General features: G+C 45.0%; 1 protein-coding gene across 1 annotated transcript; it reads left to right on the top strand.

Annotated features, from left to right (window-relative positions):
• Positions 1-5,670: 5,670 nt before the first annotated feature.
• On the top strand, positions 5,671-15,348 carry UTS2B (urotensin 2B). Its single transcript, XM_013959201.1, has 5 exons — positions 5,671-5,794; positions 8,063-8,164; positions 11,432-11,469; positions 12,891-12,984; positions 14,750-15,348. Exons 1-5 carry the CDS (start codon positions 5,671-5,673, stop codon positions 14,773-14,775), a joined length of 384 nt encoding a protein of 127 aa, XP_013814655.1. The 3' UTR covers positions 14,776-15,348.
• The last annotated feature ends 2,253 nt before the right edge of the window (positions 15,349-17,601 follow it).

Genomic DNA, 17,601 nt, shown 5'->3' with positions numbered 1-17,601 from the left:
GAGGATTAACTTCCACAGGGTGGTGTTGCTCTTATGAAAACACCCCACAGCACCACTGACTGGACACCCAGCATCTCTGCTGAGTTCACACTCCATCACCCAGGCAGAACACAGAAGCCTACAGAAGATGAGTCAGAATGGAAGGGATCAACTTCAGAGTAAACCTGATGTTACAACTAGGTCATTCCAGACCATGCCTTTTTAGGGCATGGTGTCCTAGGACAGGGAGTCAGATTAGTCCATACACAGCCACATCACCAATATTTACCATTCTGGAACATCAGTGAAAGTTACTTTGAAGCCAGCATGTCACAGCACACTTCACAGCAGAAAAGTCTTCTACATCGCCTTCATTAACTTGCCAGTAACTTCAGCCAAGTAACCCCTGGTCAGTAGGGATGACAGACAGGAGGAGGTACTCCAGCTCAGGACTGAGGCAGAAGAGAATGGTACCACTACTGCCTCTGCTCTGTTTTCTTGACATGAGGCTGCTTCCTCCTGCATCCCTTGCTTCTGCATTTCTGCAGTACTCTTTCAGCCCTTTACTCCCTCCAGGAGAAAGTTTTGGAGCAGACTAGTTCTCCAAGAAGCTAAATAGTTCCCTGACAGCCCTCAGAATTGAGGTGAAAGCCAGGCAGACAGCCCAGCTGCACTTCTTACCCCTCTTCTGCCTTTATCACAAGTCATTGCTTCTCTCTAGTGCAATCCACTTCTGACAGGAGCAGGTGATACTTCCCTCTGTGTCCTCCCCCGGTTACTTGCAGTGAGGCAACAAGTAGAACAGTTTTACACCCTGCCTTGGACCTTTCCCTCTTCCACCTCTAAGCAATGAGACAGTTAAACCATAGCATCTAATTTTATGGCAGTAACAGGCCGAGCAACAGCTGAGTCCCAAAGACAAGCACGTAGAAGGGGGAACAAATTGCATGAGTCAGACTAAAAGCTTCATAAATATTGACTGGTTTTAATAGTCCCCTGAGGAACAGAGAATCTCATTTTATAATAACTACATCTCCCTCCCCATTATGCTCTCCCTCTCAGGGAACTGCAAGGGGGGCTGTTCTCTGGCTTATGTGCACATTATTTTAATTCCTTTTTTGCAGTCAAGAAGTTCTGTCAGAGAGTTTGCACCACACTCATCAGCAGAGTATCTGAGCGCCTTCCAGTGGTGCTTTGAATAATGGGACTGGAATGGGTTTTGTTCTCTCAGGTATACCCCAGGGCAGAAGTGATACAGGCAGGGAAGAGATCAGATATTAAATGCATAAGGTATTAGGCAGAAGAGAGCAGGGTGTTTTTACAGCACTTTCTGTTTTGATTCCTATCAGGTGAAGAGCATTTTAGAGACATGGAGAGGCAGAGAGATGCAATAGGAATGTGGACAGAAAAGACAAAGGCTATCAGGTCCTACAACAGTGATATGGGCAAGAAAGATAAATGCCAAGGAAAAGAAAGATTTGACTGCAGAGGAGGGAGACAGTTGCTTGGGCAGCTGAATGGATGGGGAAGGAGGAAGTATGTGGTGGGACAGGGGAGTGCACTATGAATCACTGGGAAGAAGTGAGCCCAGGCCAGAGCACAAGACAGCTGCCACCTTCCCAAAAAGCACATACTCTCAGCGGACCTCCCTTTTCTTGCTTGCTATAAGCTCCTAAACTTCTCTCCTCTTTGCCAGGGATGTTAAGCCCACAGTATGTCTCTTCCTCCTCCAGGCTTGTCCCCTCCTCTTTTCTAAATTCATTTATCATTCCCCATCCTTGTCTTGGAAGTGCTCTAAGCAAGAAAGCCATACATAAAGGAAAACTCCTGTCTTACTATGCAGCATTAAAAAAAGGTCTACCTCCACCAGCTCATGCTACCTGGTTTCAGTTGAGTCCCCCCACCATTCTTGGTGCAGAGGCTGCAGGACAGAGTTAAAAACACCTCATTCTCCCATCCCTAAGAAAAGATTCTTTCCTGCCAGATCCTCCACAGCAGGAGGTTTGCTTTGGGAATCAAACAGCAGCTAAACTGAGACCATAAAACCACAGCAAAGCCCATGGGTGCTGTTGAGGATCACCTGAAATACATGCTACATATGATGTTTTTCAGAGCTTCCTGAGAACAAGTGAAGCAGAGAAATATATCTGCCCTGTCTTCAAACCCAAAATGCATAGCATACAGAGTAGTCTGGAAGCCTGCCACTCCAAGCTGGCTATGGGAAATTGCCCCTCCAGGTTCTCCTGCTTTCAGCAGCTCAACACTGCCTCCTGCAACTTACAGTTGCCTGAGAAACGAGTTGACTTCTTGCCTGAGGTTTACTCTGAAGCACTAAGTGTTACTGTTTAGGGGTAAACCAAGGTTAGGTTATTTGGGAACTGCATCTTTTCCAGTGGCTTTCCTATCTTCATTAAAGTTAACAATACAACTCATACTGACTTTAAAGAAATCCAAATTTTAAACATACCTAAGTCTTTATTGACCCAAGGTCTGCTAAAATACCTCCTTTGCAAGGGGCAGAGAGAAGAGATCAGTGCACAAGAAGAACTGAATATATTGTCAGGGAGCAGCAAGGGCCAGCTACTCCCAACAGATGGGGAGCTGAACACAGTAACACAGGTAACAGGGCAGGGGTCTCATCAGCCAGGGTCTCATCCCACAGTACCTGAGTGAGGTCATCAGGGCAGGCCAGGAGATGGCAACCAGGTTTGACCAAGATCCCAGATCCTCAGACAGGTTTGTGTGTTGAGGCAGGTCTGAGGTCAAGCAGGGAAGTCAATCCACAGCTCACAACTAGGCCTGGTGATGGTAACCATGGTCAGAAACAGCCCAATGATCACCAGGCAGGTTCACAGTGATGAGGTCAAGCCAGGAATTCAGCCTGCACATCAGAGTCCAGATCAGCATGGTCCACAGCCAGGTATCACTGTGGCTGAGCTAGAAATCAACACTCATACAACACAACCTAGGCAGGGAATAAAGGCCCAGGGCTGAGCTTAAATGAGGCTCCTGGGCCTATGGGTAGAAGATGTGGGTGGAGGTCCCAGGTGATGCTGGTCAGGGCCATTAAAGCCTACCAGTGCCCTTAGAGCCCTGACACATACAATCACCTCTCCCAGACTCAAGAGCTGCTGCAGCTGAGCTTAGTGGAATCCAACCTTCTTAGACCAAGTCTTCTCCATTCCTACTCTCCAGACTGGTTGCTTTTGTCCAGCCTTGTCAATTTTTCAGTTTGATATCATAAATATTACCTGAAGTTTGCATAGCTTTATGAGAAGAGAATTTCTACAGGAAGACAGGTTAGAACCACAGAAGTTAGAAATGGAGCTCTGATTTTTAGTTTCTGGTTATCTTTGAGCTGTAAACATAGGTGGCCAGTGGATGACGTACAAGGCATTATCACTAAGTGAAGTAATTGGGAAAATATGGTAACTATGTTGTTTTTCTATTGAGATTACAATATGTAAGAACAATAAAATGTAGCAATTTTCCCATCCACTGGACAAATAGGCTAAAAGCAAAGACCTTTTCCAGGTGGGGGTCTTACAGAAGCCCATCACTGCAAATCATCCATCTCATAGCTGCAATAAATGCAAAAAGTTCACTAGTGTCTGGCAGCTGGCTGTCAGATATCTATTCACCCACTCACTCAGAGAATTCCCGACACAGCATCCATTAATCTCCCTTCTAGTATGTAAAAGTGTAAGACTGTCCCTCGCTTTACCCAGAGCCCTCATTTGATTGGACTGGCAACACTACTTATGCAAGTTGCTTTGGGGGGCTGAACTATCCTTTTGGGAGCAGTGACCCAGAACTGGAGTCACGCTGCAGTGAAAGAGGAAATCCCAAGGAATAGCTCGTTTTTCTGCAAGATCCTGCCAATTGCCCGTGATGCCTCACAGCCAATGGTATGAAAAACTGGTCAGAGATTTGATGGATTCTGCATGGACTTGTATGAGACAGGGAAATCCACCATCTATATCAATGCAAAGCCAATTTCACAGCAGATCTGAAAACAGACTGGTAGAGACCTGGAAAGCCATTTAATACCAGGCAAAACTGGACTTGACCTTCCCCAAGAGTTTACTTTTGAGTTGGAGCTACTATCATCCACCCTGGACTCCTGTCCAAGGTGGTCTTAGGGAAACTGAGATGGCTGGAAAAGTATCCCGAATAGGATGTAGCTGTCCTCTTGTCCAAAGGAAACTTTAGAGATCATGAAAAAGAAAAGGGAAGTACTTCAGCTGGTTGATCATTGGTTCCGAAGACTGAGAGGAAAGATAAGTTTCTTTCATTCATATATGTCATATCTGGAGGGGGAAAAAAATGGAATATTTCCTCAGTAGAGAAGTATTCCTTCATGGAAGCATCTCATTCATTTTCACAGACACTTCTTGGAAAAAAATGGAGTCCCCCCCCGCCCATTTTTTAGTAAAAAACAAATATTAAAAGTGATATTAACAGGCTAGTCATCCTATAGCCATCCTAGGTCCACAGCAAGTTGTTGGCAGAACTGGGGACCAGAAGCCAAAAGTCCAAACATGGAAATGATATTATCTTTGAGATAAGATGAAATGCAGGTACCATCAGATGCAGCTATGTTGGGTAATCTGGCATGGTGCGGTGTCAAAAAAGCACATGAGGTGATTCACTAGGAGCGTATGTACAAGTCGGTGCTTGGCCAAAGCAGAGTACAGATAGATGACTCAGTTCTGCAGATCCTGATTGACACAAGAAGTAAAAGTGAAGAACAAAGTTTAGCAATGTTATTATTGCAGCATTTCTCTTGGTAAGGTTGTAATAGCATGCTAGTAGCAGGTCTCTGATCTATAGAGATGGACAGGCAATAAATAGAAGCCAAGCCAAGATGTCATATCCTTAGAACAGACATGGAATATGTGCAACATGCCTCAATGCTTTATTCTAAGCTAATAAAATATGGTTATGCAACCAGAAACGTATCTGACCATCACTGTTTTTTCCCTTGGACAAAACTGGAGGTAGTTGCCCATCTTTGATGTATTGCATATCTGCTGCCAAATCTGAACTCCCCCACTGAGACACAATCCCAAAATAGGGTGTGATGCTTTTCCCGTTGACAAAGCTGTAAGTCACTGTGAAGGAGACACACTCAATATCCTCCAATCAGTTAAATGAAAAGAGCTCTGCCCCTCTGCTTCCCACCATTTCAGCACTCATTCCATCTCATATTAATTAATATAGGCACTAGGAAGTGTGACGATAAATTACAAAAACCCATTAACCTGATTCTGTCCAAACTGGTGACGTATGGAGACTTGTACATTAGAAAAAAATCTTCCTTGCTAATGTGGGAGTCCTTGTGTCTGAACTCCATTAAAACAACAGCCTTGAAAAAATATTTTAATGTATTTGCGTATGGAATGTATATCAATGTGCGTGGACAGTGCATGCCTGTGGGAACATCAGAATTCATTAGATCAGTCTGATACGAGATATATTGAACAGGTTCCATCTGACGTCTGTTACTGGGTTGTTCTGTCCACTCCCAAAGGAGTGAATCATATTGACAGGTTGAATTATATCTCAAGAGATTTTTTTTCTCCCCTCCTCCAAAGGCCATTTGCAATCACGGCACATCCACTGCCTCTTAAAAGTGAGCTCATCTGGCACTGGGTTGCACTGAAGTCCTCCACCGTGCCTGAAGGAAGAATGCTTCTGGGTGGTGGGAACATGGAGAAGATGTGGTCTTTCCCGCTGTCCCTTGGAGTGCTAACCATCTTGACCATGACTGTGTATGTTCCATCTACATGTGGAGAGCCTTATTTACTACAAGGTAAGCTGGAACGCAGACTAGATGACACAGGTAGGTGGTTATCTTTTTGCTTTGCTTTGCTGCTCATCATGGCCGTGCAACACTTGTTTGTCCATGAAAGGAAATAAAATCAACCTCAAATTATACTAAACACTCAATTAACCTGGGTGCTACCCAGAGACTTGCTTGTATTAGCATGACCTATAGCTGTCCTTCTGGTCTAGCATTGGTTGTGTGATACATTCCGTTAATCAGTAAAAATACCAGATTTGATGTAATCTGTCTGGTAAGAGTACCTCTTTCTTTCCCGAAAGAAAATTTCCAAGGAAAAATATTACAATATCAGAAAGTAACAATCCTAGTATATACCATATGAGATTTGACAGCTCATAAATGTCAGTGGTAGGGTGCTGCTGAACTTTCTTTATTCAGGAAACCACTTTTTATATCTTCTTCTCCCACAATTTAAATTAATCTTAGCTTGGACTTTTTCTGCAGGGAAATGTCAATCATTTATCTTCTTTCTTAGAGAGACTTGGCAGTAGAAAAAAAAATCAGAGCAGCTAAATATAGGCTAGAAAATAACATGTTGCTTTTCAAATGATTTTTCCTCTTATATCACCTATTTATTTTTGTAATGACAACCAAAACATTCCTGAGGCCACTCCAGCTAAATATTGCTGCCATTTAGTTTTTCATAGAGTGTTTATATTGTTTTTTTTCTCTAGCAAATCTTCCAAATGACTAAAAATAGCTATTTTAAAATCATAACTGCCTTTCAAGCTTAGGAAAGAGGGTTAGAGCACACCACACTAACTGCGAGTTTTGTTCAGCGTGCAGCTCTGCTGACTTCCCCTGGTTTATTTCTTGAGATCACAATCAGAATCAGTGGCTTCAGCTGCAGCATTAGGCAGTGATGAGTTGACCAAGTACTTGGACCATCACTTTGGCCAGGACCCCTCTGCTTCTAAGGATTTATGTGGCTGTGGCTAGTGGGGCTGATTCCCACACACTCTTGAGCATCCTTCAGGCTCATCTGTTACGTTTTTTTGTCTCATGTGTCTCTTTTGTCTTTATCCTATCACAATTATATAGGGTGGATGGTTACATGAGACCAAATTCTTCCTTCTTGCCTCCTTGAAGGGAGTGAGCAGATGTCCCAAAGATCTTGGGAGAAGAGAGAAAAATGCCTTTCTGCATCATTTTCTTGCCCTTCCCATGAATTCCACAGGCATCTTCTAAGGCTTTGCATGGTCTGGGTGTGGGGCAGGGGTATTCAAAGCAAAAGTTTTGGGGAATGACCATTCTCCTTGCAAAGTCTGGCTCCCAGCCTGCCCTCTCAGTAATGAATGCAACATCCAAATTTTAGATGATCCTGGAAACCTATATGGCAGAGCTGGGAGGGTCTTTGAGAGCCTTCAGGGTTCTGAACAGAGTCTGATCCCCTGTGTCCATTGGATACTGCTAAACCGCTGATTTCACAACCACTTTTGAGGGCATAGCCACAACCACTAGGGAAAAAACATTAAGAACGCTCCATAAAGGGGCCTCGTAGAGAGGCCCATATTGATTTATGACAGCAGCCTGGGGAAGATTTTCCTGGAAAACAGGAGATCCATGCATGGCCTACAGCTACCGTAAGAGGTTTCTCAGACAAAAAAAAAGAACCTAATTTTAAATTCCTCCACACTTCAGCTATGCACAACAAGAATCCTTTAATACCACTGGCAAACAGACAGATTAGCCCCCAGGCCAGACCAAGCACAAGGCTGAACTGTGGGGCTGCAGAGCTCTTCAGCTATGCTACACATATGTCAGCCCCAGCAGGGAGCTAGTGCCCACCTCTGTTGGCCCTGGGAAGATGGATGAGGTGAGTCTGAGGAGCACCCATAGTTTTGAGAAGGAAGAGAGCATCTCGCATGTTAGTGACTGGCTTTGCAGAGACACTGAATACACCTGCCTTGCAGAGGGGGTCACGACTCTCTAAATCTGGGTGATGTCTCCAGTTCACTGCAGCCAGTCATGCTGCATTGAGACTGGCCAGCAGCCTGGACCTGGCAGTGAGGGTTCCCACATCCTGCACCCTTTCAGTGCGCAGACCTTACTGCCCAGACATTTTGTTCTGCGTTCACATATCTTCCACTTCCCTCAAGCTCTTTCCACTCTGGGAAAGACAGGAAACATTTTCCTTATACTTCTTAGCCTTAATTTTTGTTTTAATGTTGGGGGATGGAGGGTCCATCCTTTTTGGTATTAGGGACTGACAGAAGTGTGTTTTATGTGCTGCAGAGAACCGAGTGCATCCGGAGAGAGAAGACACAAATCACGAGGACACACTGCTGACTCTGCTTCTTGATAAGAAACTCGCATGGCAGAGACCAGAAAATATTGGTAAGCAAAAGGGATGGAGAGCTCAGCTTCCTGCAGCTGTGTTGATATGAATGCAAGGAGCCTGCTCCTTATGTGTGGAGTTTGCTAGCAAATACAGACTGCTCAGAAAGTGGAGAAAGTTCAGCTCCTGTGTCTCAGTGTGCTGCCTGTATCTGATTAACAGCAGGTGTTCTGCCTCATGGGGCTACTAGACCTGCTTTTGCAATGCAATGCAAAACTGTCCGAAAATTTACAACCTAGATCCTCAGACACTCAATGCTGAGCTGCCAAGGGAGCATGTGTATGTATGTGGCATGACTAATAATGAGGAGAGATGCTGCTCCCCTGCACCCCTGCCATCCCTGGAATAAATGCTGAATATTAAGTTTAGGGCATAGGGCAGCTTTGGGGGTCACCTTTCCACCTGCACCTCCATATAGCCATAGTGCTTTTGAGATACAACTCAGTGTCAGGCTGGCATCTCTTGAGCACACAGGGGGCTAATATTTTTGCAGACAGCATAGGACTAACATCCCTTAGGGTCAGACGTAAGCTGGGACAGCTGTACTGGAAGCTCCCACCTGAGCTGGAGCCATTGTTACCAGTGGAAGAGGGTCAGACTATGGGCTTTTTCCACACAGCAGAGAGGACAAAGACAGGGCACATGTGGGCTTTTCCTGTCTATTCTGACACCAAATTTAAGGCCATTTTGCATGTTGCAACAGGCTCCAAACTCAGGCTCACTGAAGAGGAACTTGGGCTTTCCCTGACACTAAGCACTACAATCACAAGCTCCACATGGATTATGGAGGTCTATTCCCACAGCCACCAAAGTCAGGGAAGGGTTTGGGCAATATGTGGTGGTATAGGAGCAGGAAGCTGTTCTTTCCTATAAAAACAGGAGAGAGAGGGGCCCAGCAGAAACTGTGTCATGAAAATCCAGTACACCAAATCACTTAGTGCTCTTCCCCAGCCTCTTGTTAATGCAGTGAGGCAGTGGTCAAAAGATAAACACAAATAAATCAAGTCCTTATACTAACAAAGGCATTCTTCTTGCAAAGGAGATGCATTCAAAAAATAACATTTTTATGATTGGTTTATGGATTATTGCACTTATTACTCCTAGAGGAAAGGCTGCATTTTATGCCAGACAATTGAATATAATGAATCTCCGAGCAGAGCACAGACAGAGGATTTACAGCAGGCAGTTTCTCAAGGCATTATCCATAAATTAGCTTGCTTCCCCCTGTCTGAGATAATCTGTTCCAAATTTCGACCACTGTTCTTTTTCTATTCATAGCCATCATTGGCCAAGCTTACAGTTTGTGGAAAGTTGAGCCAAAATAGGCACTTGAAACTCTGAAAGAGGTAAAAATGTGTAAAATAACAATAACAACAAGCTCTTAAGTGGCACTTTTCACTTGTAGAGGTACAGGACTGTTTGTCTGTACCTTAATGATGTGTAAAGACATGTTTAAGAGGAACCTGCCTAGCATCGTTTCTGGCACTGCCAGGAACAGAGCCTCATGTACACTCCTAGCCCATCCCCAGCACCACACTGTCTCTCAAGTCAAGCCCTGATGTAATATATTTGCCTAGGAACTGTTACTTTTTCTGTTTTATGAATATCTGTCAGATAATATTCAGGATCTTTCAACTAAATTGTTTCCTTCTTGAAGGAGAAACTGAGAATGCAGTCAGCTCTTTTCTGGCACCCTTCTGTTCAGCTTCAAATGCAAAAAAAAAAAAAAAAAAAAAAAAAAGCCTAGTTTGGCAATGCGTCTGTGTGCTGAAGTCTTATCTGAAATCAGGGGAAATAGACACCTGAATCCCTTTGGAGATCCAGACCAATGTCTGCAGCCACTGTCAGAGCAGACAAAGGAGACAATTCCAGGGCTGGATTTTTTGGCTTTCTTGTGGGGTCTAGCAGGGACATTCTTTAGCTTTTTCTTGGCTCTTCTGCTTACTTTTATGCTTCTTTTGTAGCCTGGCACTTGAAGCCAGCTGATCGCTTTGCGTTCCCCTCCCTGCCCAAGAAAACTGCCACAGTCCTCACTCAGCTTTGACTGGGATTTTTGACTGAGCCCGTCCGTGGTGGTGCTTTCCATTGTTTCAGCTACCTTATTCCAACAGTTTCACTGTTTTGACATCAGTTTGACATCAGGTACCTGCAATAAGGTGCCTCAGTCTTCAGGAGTGAGACCAAAATCCCATGTCCTTTCCTGCAGCTTTTCCTATTGTTAGTCTAGGCCCTTCCGCGTTCAGATGGAGGTTTTAGATCGCATTCACAGGCAACCTAACTCCTCCCACATCCTGGATGGGATATCTCAGGGCAGTTTATTCAGCCATGTGCATAGGCTTTTGACAGTCTAGTGCAGTACTGCTCAGCCTTGAGCTCTCTAAGAAGCTGCCCCCAAATCCTAGTCCCTGCACAGAGAAGGGAGGGCGAATGAGCTAGAGGAAGCAGCCAGCTCCCCCACTGCCGGTGACTTGGCAGCTGCTTCCCCCACTCCAAGGGAGGACAGACGGAGAGAGCTCTTAGGCACAGAGAGATCCCTGCTACAGCACGACTGTGGTGAGCTGTAACACATGCAGTGAAATGGTGTACTCCGTCCTCCCTTTCTCAGGGCAGGTGCAGCTGTAGGGGACCCTGTTAACAGGGGGACCCTGGTAAAGAACAGGGTCATCTTCCATCTTCCATCCTCTCCAGTTCATGATTTCCTTGTGATCCCCTAACATTTAGAAGTGTGAAATCCATGCACTCACCAGTACATTACTTCTCCTGTTGCTACACTCTGCCTAACCCTGAAGTTTACTCATTTGTAAAGCAATGGACTATGCTAGGCTAAGTCCATGTCTTCTGGCTTCTGCCCACATGGGTGATATGAGGATAAACTAACTTTAAAGGAAACAATGTGAGTTCATATAAACAGCCAGTGACAGAAAAAACAGCATCATAGATTTGCTGTTATCAGCAAAAAGCAACAAAGAGATTCACCTGAGTTGGTACCACACAGTATGTGGCCCTGTTGAACCAGTCCCCCGAAAGCCTTGGTGAATGATGAAAGAAGCTTCTCTCATAATGGAGAATTAGGGTAAAGCCCCACAGAATTAAGCAGAGAAAGCCTACTTTTTCTGTCATTGTTTCTGCTACCATAAATTTGGAGATCACTAACAGGAATTAAATGATAAATATGTATTTCATTGTCCACCCTTGAAGAGGTTAAATGAAGAAACTGTTTCTGATTTGAGCTGTGGATACTGATGTTACCCTGTTCCTTCTTGCAGACTGGGTGCTGGCAAAGAAATTTGAAGAGCTTGAACAGGTGAGAGAAGCAAATGCACAGATGCATATATGCATTGTTGCATGAATAATAGCTCAGCTAAACAAATGTATATATTGTCTTTATATCCTTTTCTATCTTTACATCCTCATGTTCTTCCCTCTGGTGCTGCAATATAAGCATGTCTCACACAAAGGAAAAAGAAGAACCTGGGCTAAAGATCTGCACAAGTTGGAAAAGATAAAGGGGCAGCAAAGCTATAGACTAACACAGTAAAGGCTGAGACAGCTCTTGCCTCTGCCACCAGTGAAAGGCCAGAAAAGGCCAAGCCAGGAGAAAAGAGCTGTTGAAGAAATTCTCCATGGATGAAAAGGGAGGGAGAAGGGGAGGTAATGCTGCCTTCCCATGCATTGCATCAGCTGGCTGCATCCAATAATTAGTTTAAATTGGAGGGATAGCCACTGCACCAGACAAAATCCAGACTGATTTTTCCCTCAATTCTTTACTAGTAAGGGAGGCCCTACCCAGGGTCAGGGCCCTGCTGTGCTATGTAGTGCACACACACACACACACACACACACACACACACACCAGGAGGAAGCCCCATTTTACAACAAAGTTCCAGGAACAGGGAAAGGCGTGTGGCAACTTTGATGTGGCTCCCACTGTGCCCCAGATCCCACAGGCAGTGGAAGACCTTTTCACCCTCAGACCAGATACAGGTGTTCAGGTGGATCCCCCTGAGTTCCACTCAGCAGATTTCACTTCAAATTTGTGCTTTAAAAAAAAAAAACCAAAACCCAGTGTAGCATGCTAGATATGGGAGGCTCCCAGGTCCTACCCCATCCCTTCAATCCAGAGCTGAGGGATATTAGATCGAGCTTCCTGGGAGTGATGTTGACAAAGCAGAAGTCTAGATTGATGGTCATAGCTATCTCCAGTCCACTGGAAAAGGAAAGAGTAGCTACAGATGGAGAAGAGATGCTGTAGATTTTCCCCATTGTGACCAAGGGAAGCTAGCAAGAGCAGAGGGAGGGAAGGGAGAGGGAGCCACAGTCCAGAGGAATAGAGGTGTGACACTCTCTGCCGCAATGGCTGGATGCCTGGGGACCTCCCACCCCTGTGAAACAGCACTGACTTGAGTCTTAGTGGTGCAATATCCTTCTGCACAGCCTCCTCTCCATAGGGGTTTGGATTGCACCAAAGAGGAAGGGCAGTGGGTGCCCACACTGTTGCCGTGAAACAAGCAGCTAAGGGGAGAAGGAAACGTGGGGGTAAGTGTGAGTGCTCCAAAGGCAGAGCCTCCTGGAAAGGCCCTATTCCAAGGAAGAACCTGTCCTCCCCAGTGATGCTGCCAGCCAGCTTGTCTGTACATCCTGCCCTGAATTGTACTGTGCTTTCCAGCAGGCTGCAGAGCTCTTCATGATGGGCATTTGTTCACTGCTGTATTTGTTTTTAAACAGCTGGAGAAGTTGAAGGATCAGCTCTCAGCTGAGGAAGGGTCAGAGGTCGCCTATGCCTTGGAAAGTTTGTCAGCATCTCAGCCTAAAAAACGTGGTAGGTTTTGAATTAGAGTCTAGTCTGTGGGTCTGGCTGGCTGCAGTCATCCAGCCAGGGCTTCCATTGGTGCATCTCCTGCTTCCACAGGCAGGCAGCATTTCTAGTAGTCCTGGCCTCTCTTGATAATGACTGACTGGTTTAACAGTTGGTGAGAAGGTCTCTGTGTAACCAAACCCTGCCTGCTGTTGGGTCATATCCAGTGGGTTTGCAAATTCAGGACTCTGCTGGAGGCAGTGTTGCACCCCTCTTTTCACAGAGGAACATGGGGTTATGTGCGCAATAACTGCCTTTCCAGGAGGAGGTGTATGAACGCACTCCTTCAGTGTGCCTCTCATTTTGTTCTGGGCACAAAGCTAGTGCTGAAGGCATAATGAGGCATGTGGACTGCACGTTTTCCCCTCTGTCAAGGTCATTGCCTCCCTACAGAGAAAAAAAGAGCAATTGTTTATGCCACTGAAAAAACAGCAAAAAAGGATGTGGAAATCAACCAAGAAGGCAGGGAGCTAAGATCTTAATAGACTCCCCAGCTGGTCCGCTCTGCCAGAAAGGCAGGATTGCTCATTGCCATACCTTCTCCAAGATTTGTCCACTCTGTTTTCAATGACTCAAGGAGTACGTTGCGCTAGTGCTCCTGCAAGGCTGTCCTTGATGACCACATGAGCAATGCCACTAATGCTGACTTTCAGTGGATTCCTTCACAAAGAAGTGGTAGTTGTAAAACAGAAGTCACCGATGACAGATCTGGACTAAAAACAAAAGAGCTAGTTTTGCCCTTACCCCTGATGCTCTCTGCATGTGCAAGCTGACAACCTGCCAAACAGGCAAGGGAAAGCCCCCTTTGTGTAAGTGCTTAGGCAATCCTTAGATGATCTGCAATTTATAAGCAGCCCTGGAGGCTGCCATTGATTTGGCTGATCTGATTTATGCCCCTACCAGTGTGGAAGGTTCCAATGTGGATAAAAGTACTTTCCTCAGTTAGGTTTAAAGCATATTCTGTCAGAAATTAAAGCAGAGAATCTCTACCTTAATCTAAAGTCTTTCCAGTTTGGGAAGAGCTCACACCTGAGCACTGCAAATGCCATAGAAGCTTTCTCTAAAGATCCAGCCTTTCAAAACCAGGTAGATATCTCCTCTTACACTTGCAGCTCTCAAAGAATTGATAACAGATGACCTACACAGGGTTCAAAGAACAGGGCATGCTGGTGATACAGTTGTTTTTTGCAAAACCAAAATCTGCATCTTCCCCTAATTTGATTCTCTTGGAAAATCTTACAGAGATTAATGGTATTTTGGGGACAGTTGGTAGCAGAGTGGGAAAGTGACTGGGGTTTTTAAAAAATTTGTAGGCATCCTTTCTTTTATTGTTATGATGAGCTCAGTTCTCTCCAAGTCAGCTTCCAACTCTTCCAGTCAACCCCAGGTGAGAAACCCTGTGCACACTTCTGAGACAGCAAAACTACTAGTCAGTAAAGATAGAAAAGAAAAAAACTGATATTGCTAAAGCAGAGTGAAAGGAAAAGCAAATCCCTATAAAACAAGCAACAGAGAAACAACTCTCAGGCCTTTTCTTTATATTTCAAGAAGCCGAAAGATTCACCTTCCTAGAAGTGTTATATGAAGTCAAAGCTGGTTATTGAGATGAGCACAAAAACCACCACCCCAATTCACCTCAAGACCTAGGGCTTTTGAAACCCATTCCGTGAATGGGAAGTTGTAAAAAGTACCTTGGATACTAACATCCTTCTTTTGTATCCTTCCCCAGCCTGCTTCTGGAAATACTGCATCTGAAGGCTTGCCAGGACCAGAGGATGAAGACAAGCCCTTTCCCAAACTGCCTTGCTGGGTATTAATGTCTTAGAGTTTGCTCTGTTCTCTCGTGATGCTAACTTGGATGCCATCCGCTGTAACTGCACCACAGCTAAGTCTAACAGGGACTGTGACAGGAGCCAGTAGCCCACTACCACTCTCCACTGTTCCTTCCTTCCAGGTTTAACCTTCCCCAATCTTCGACTTGGTGGGCATTTCCCAACTTTCATTGCTGCCCCTGCATGTGCCATTCAGTCTGCTGCCATTGTAAAACCCTTCCCACCAGGTTCCCCAAGGCACCAAACATTAACTCAGTTGCCCTGAGCTTGATCCGCTGTCCACTTGCACAGACATTGCTCATGGTGGTGTCTCAGTTTCCCCTCTGCCTCCTAAAAGCAGGTCTGTGATGACCTAACACCCTCTGTCAGAATAGGAAGGCAGACTGGGGATAATGTGAAAGTTTCAGGGCTGCCTGCCCCACCTTGCTGAGACAGAGCTGTTTCTTGTCGTGTCCTGTCACTGTACACAGTTGGTTTGGGGGAGGACAGGCACAGAAGTCTGGGTCCTTTGGATATCATTCCAATAAAGATTTTCTGTTGCACAGAAGCACATGCTGTTTTCTTTCTCATCCCTTGCAGAGGCCCAAGGTGGCAGCATGTTTCCCTTGATGTAGGCTCATGTCACCTAACGGACCATGTCAGGTTTATTGTGAAAAAGGCCCCTATTAAACACCTAGCTATAGCAACACAGGTCTATTTTATTGTGCTTGAGGAGCAGGCCCTTCCTTTTGATCAGGACTGGGAAAGAATTGGCTCTTCCCCATGGATATGTATGGGCTGCTGTTGTCATGGAACTGGACCAGCCCCAGTGACTTCCACTTACTCACCCCAAAGAGACATTTTCAGAAGAGATTTTTCAGCTCTTCCGGCTGGTCAGTGCTGATGCAAGCTGGCTTTCTCTACTGCAGAATTATGTCTGCACCTATTCAAAATGAAGAGATCACATTACATTGGTGGTTCCTGCATATATTTATTTTAAGGCATGTTATCCAAGTTTATTTGCAAACAAAATGCAAATGGTTGCCGGGCCATGTTCCGAAAGGTGTAAATTCAAAATAAACCTTTTGAGGCCACACATGTTAACTTCAAGATTTCCAATAGTGTAAATGAGAGCAGAATCCAGTAAGCACTATTAATGTGTAGATTGATTTTAACTAGAATTGAAGTGTCTCTCCAGTCCTATCTAGCCATGTTATTTAACTGTAGATTGCATACTACGTATTCTTCAAAACTTTACCTCTCCCAAAGCATTAATTACTATCCTACATTCATTGCCTGGGGCTCTGGCAAGATGTGCATGCTTACCACAACAGTACCTTTTATGTACTTCATTAACAGGAGATCTATTCATTTCATTACAGGTTGAAGCTAGCATAAATGGAATATGAACAGCTTGACTGAATCAGTGAGGTCTGATCATACATAAAATATAGTTTGCTGGTAACATCAATTCTTTGCTATTTCCCCGGTAGTGATTCAGAAAGATTTTCCCGTTGTCTGTTGCATTGTGCATGGGAACCCAGAGGTTCCCTCACAACAGCACCAAATTCAGGAAAAAGTATAGCTCATTGCCAAGAGAAGGGTGTCTCTTTCTCAAAGTTTTTGGTGCTCCAGCTGAATAGGAGGTGTGTTACAAGAGCTGCACTGAGTGTCCAAAGCTGTTGTTCAGTTCAGATGCCTTCAGCTTGCAGGAAATTCCACTGCAATGAATGGCTGGAGCATCAGGCTCCATCTGTTACCTGCTAGCTGTAGCCATGCCTTCCTTGCCTGGTGTGACAAGCTCATCAGAGAGTCAGGAAATACAGCATTTTTGACTATTAACAGCTTGGTCTGATCTTAGACACAGGAAGTCCATGGAGTGCAATGCACCATGCTGCTTAGCAGTGATATTTAGCCCACATGATGTGCTACATCCTACCAATGTACCTAGTAAGTGCTCCTGGTACCCAGACTACCGCACTATTTCCTCATGGCGCTCTATGATGCTGTGTTGGCTGCCTCTGCTGGACAAAGGAATTTGAGTGCAATTCATTTACCAGTTCTGAGCGAAGATGGTGATGCTCTCCCTAGACTCACCTTCAGCACGTCGCTACAGGGGTCCTGCTCATCCTCCTTAACTCACAGAGCAGTAGCTCTTGTCTTCCTCAGGTGCCACTTCCACATCACAGGGCAAAGTTAGCATGCAATGGATGCTGCAGTATATTCTCACTTCACGTTTTTTAATCTCCATGCTACACACAAGATGCTGCTCATACCTTACCCATGCTCAGGCAGTCACTCTTGCTGAAGTTAACGACCCACCGGCAAGAATTAAAGACATTTCCCTTAGGCTTTCTAGTACATCATATTGATTTATTAGCAGAAAATCCTCACAGGCATCTGAATGGTGTTGCAAACAGAGAGAGTGCACAGGGCAAACAGCATGCAACGGATGCTGTAGTTTGTTAACCTCTATGTTATGCACAATGACTGAGGCTATCCAGTATTGTCTATGAAAACAAATTATGGTGTTCAGTCTTTTAGACATCATATTTTTATGGATTTTACAAGTGCTTTCTGAACCGCAGGAGGCCTCAGCATGTTCTGATGTGGATGGGGGCAGAGGAACAGAACAGCTGCTGGTTTCTCCCAGGTAATGCATGCAACACAGTGGGAGCCAAGAACAGGACTGAAGCTTCAAGTTCCCAGTTCCAGGAAACAACTAACAACCAGACAGACACCTGTCCTGCTGTGCCTTTATGTTTTCCTC

Source organism: Apteryx mantelli, chromosome 9, assembly GCF_036417845.1.
Source record: "Apteryx mantelli isolate bAptMan1 chromosome 9, bAptMan1.hap1, whole genome shotgun sequence".
Taxonomy (NCBI): Eukaryota; Metazoa; Chordata; class Aves; order Apterygiformes; family Apterygidae; genus Apteryx; species Apteryx mantelli.
This window is presented reverse-complemented; position numbering and strand designations above follow the sequence as displayed.

Coding starts and splice junctions, on each gene's coding strand:
- UTS2B (XM_013959201.1), top strand. CDS start 5,671: ATGCTTCTGGGTGGTGGGAACATGGAGAAGATGTGGTCTTTCCCGCTG. Junction 11,470..12,890: donor AATTTGAAGAGCTTGAACAG/GTGAGAGAAGCA, acceptor GTTTTTAAACAG/CTGGAGAAGTTGAAGGATCA. Junction 12,985..14,749: donor ATCTCAGCCTAAAAAACGTG/GTAGGTTTTGAA, acceptor ATCCTTCCCCAG/CCTGCTTCTGGAAATACTGC.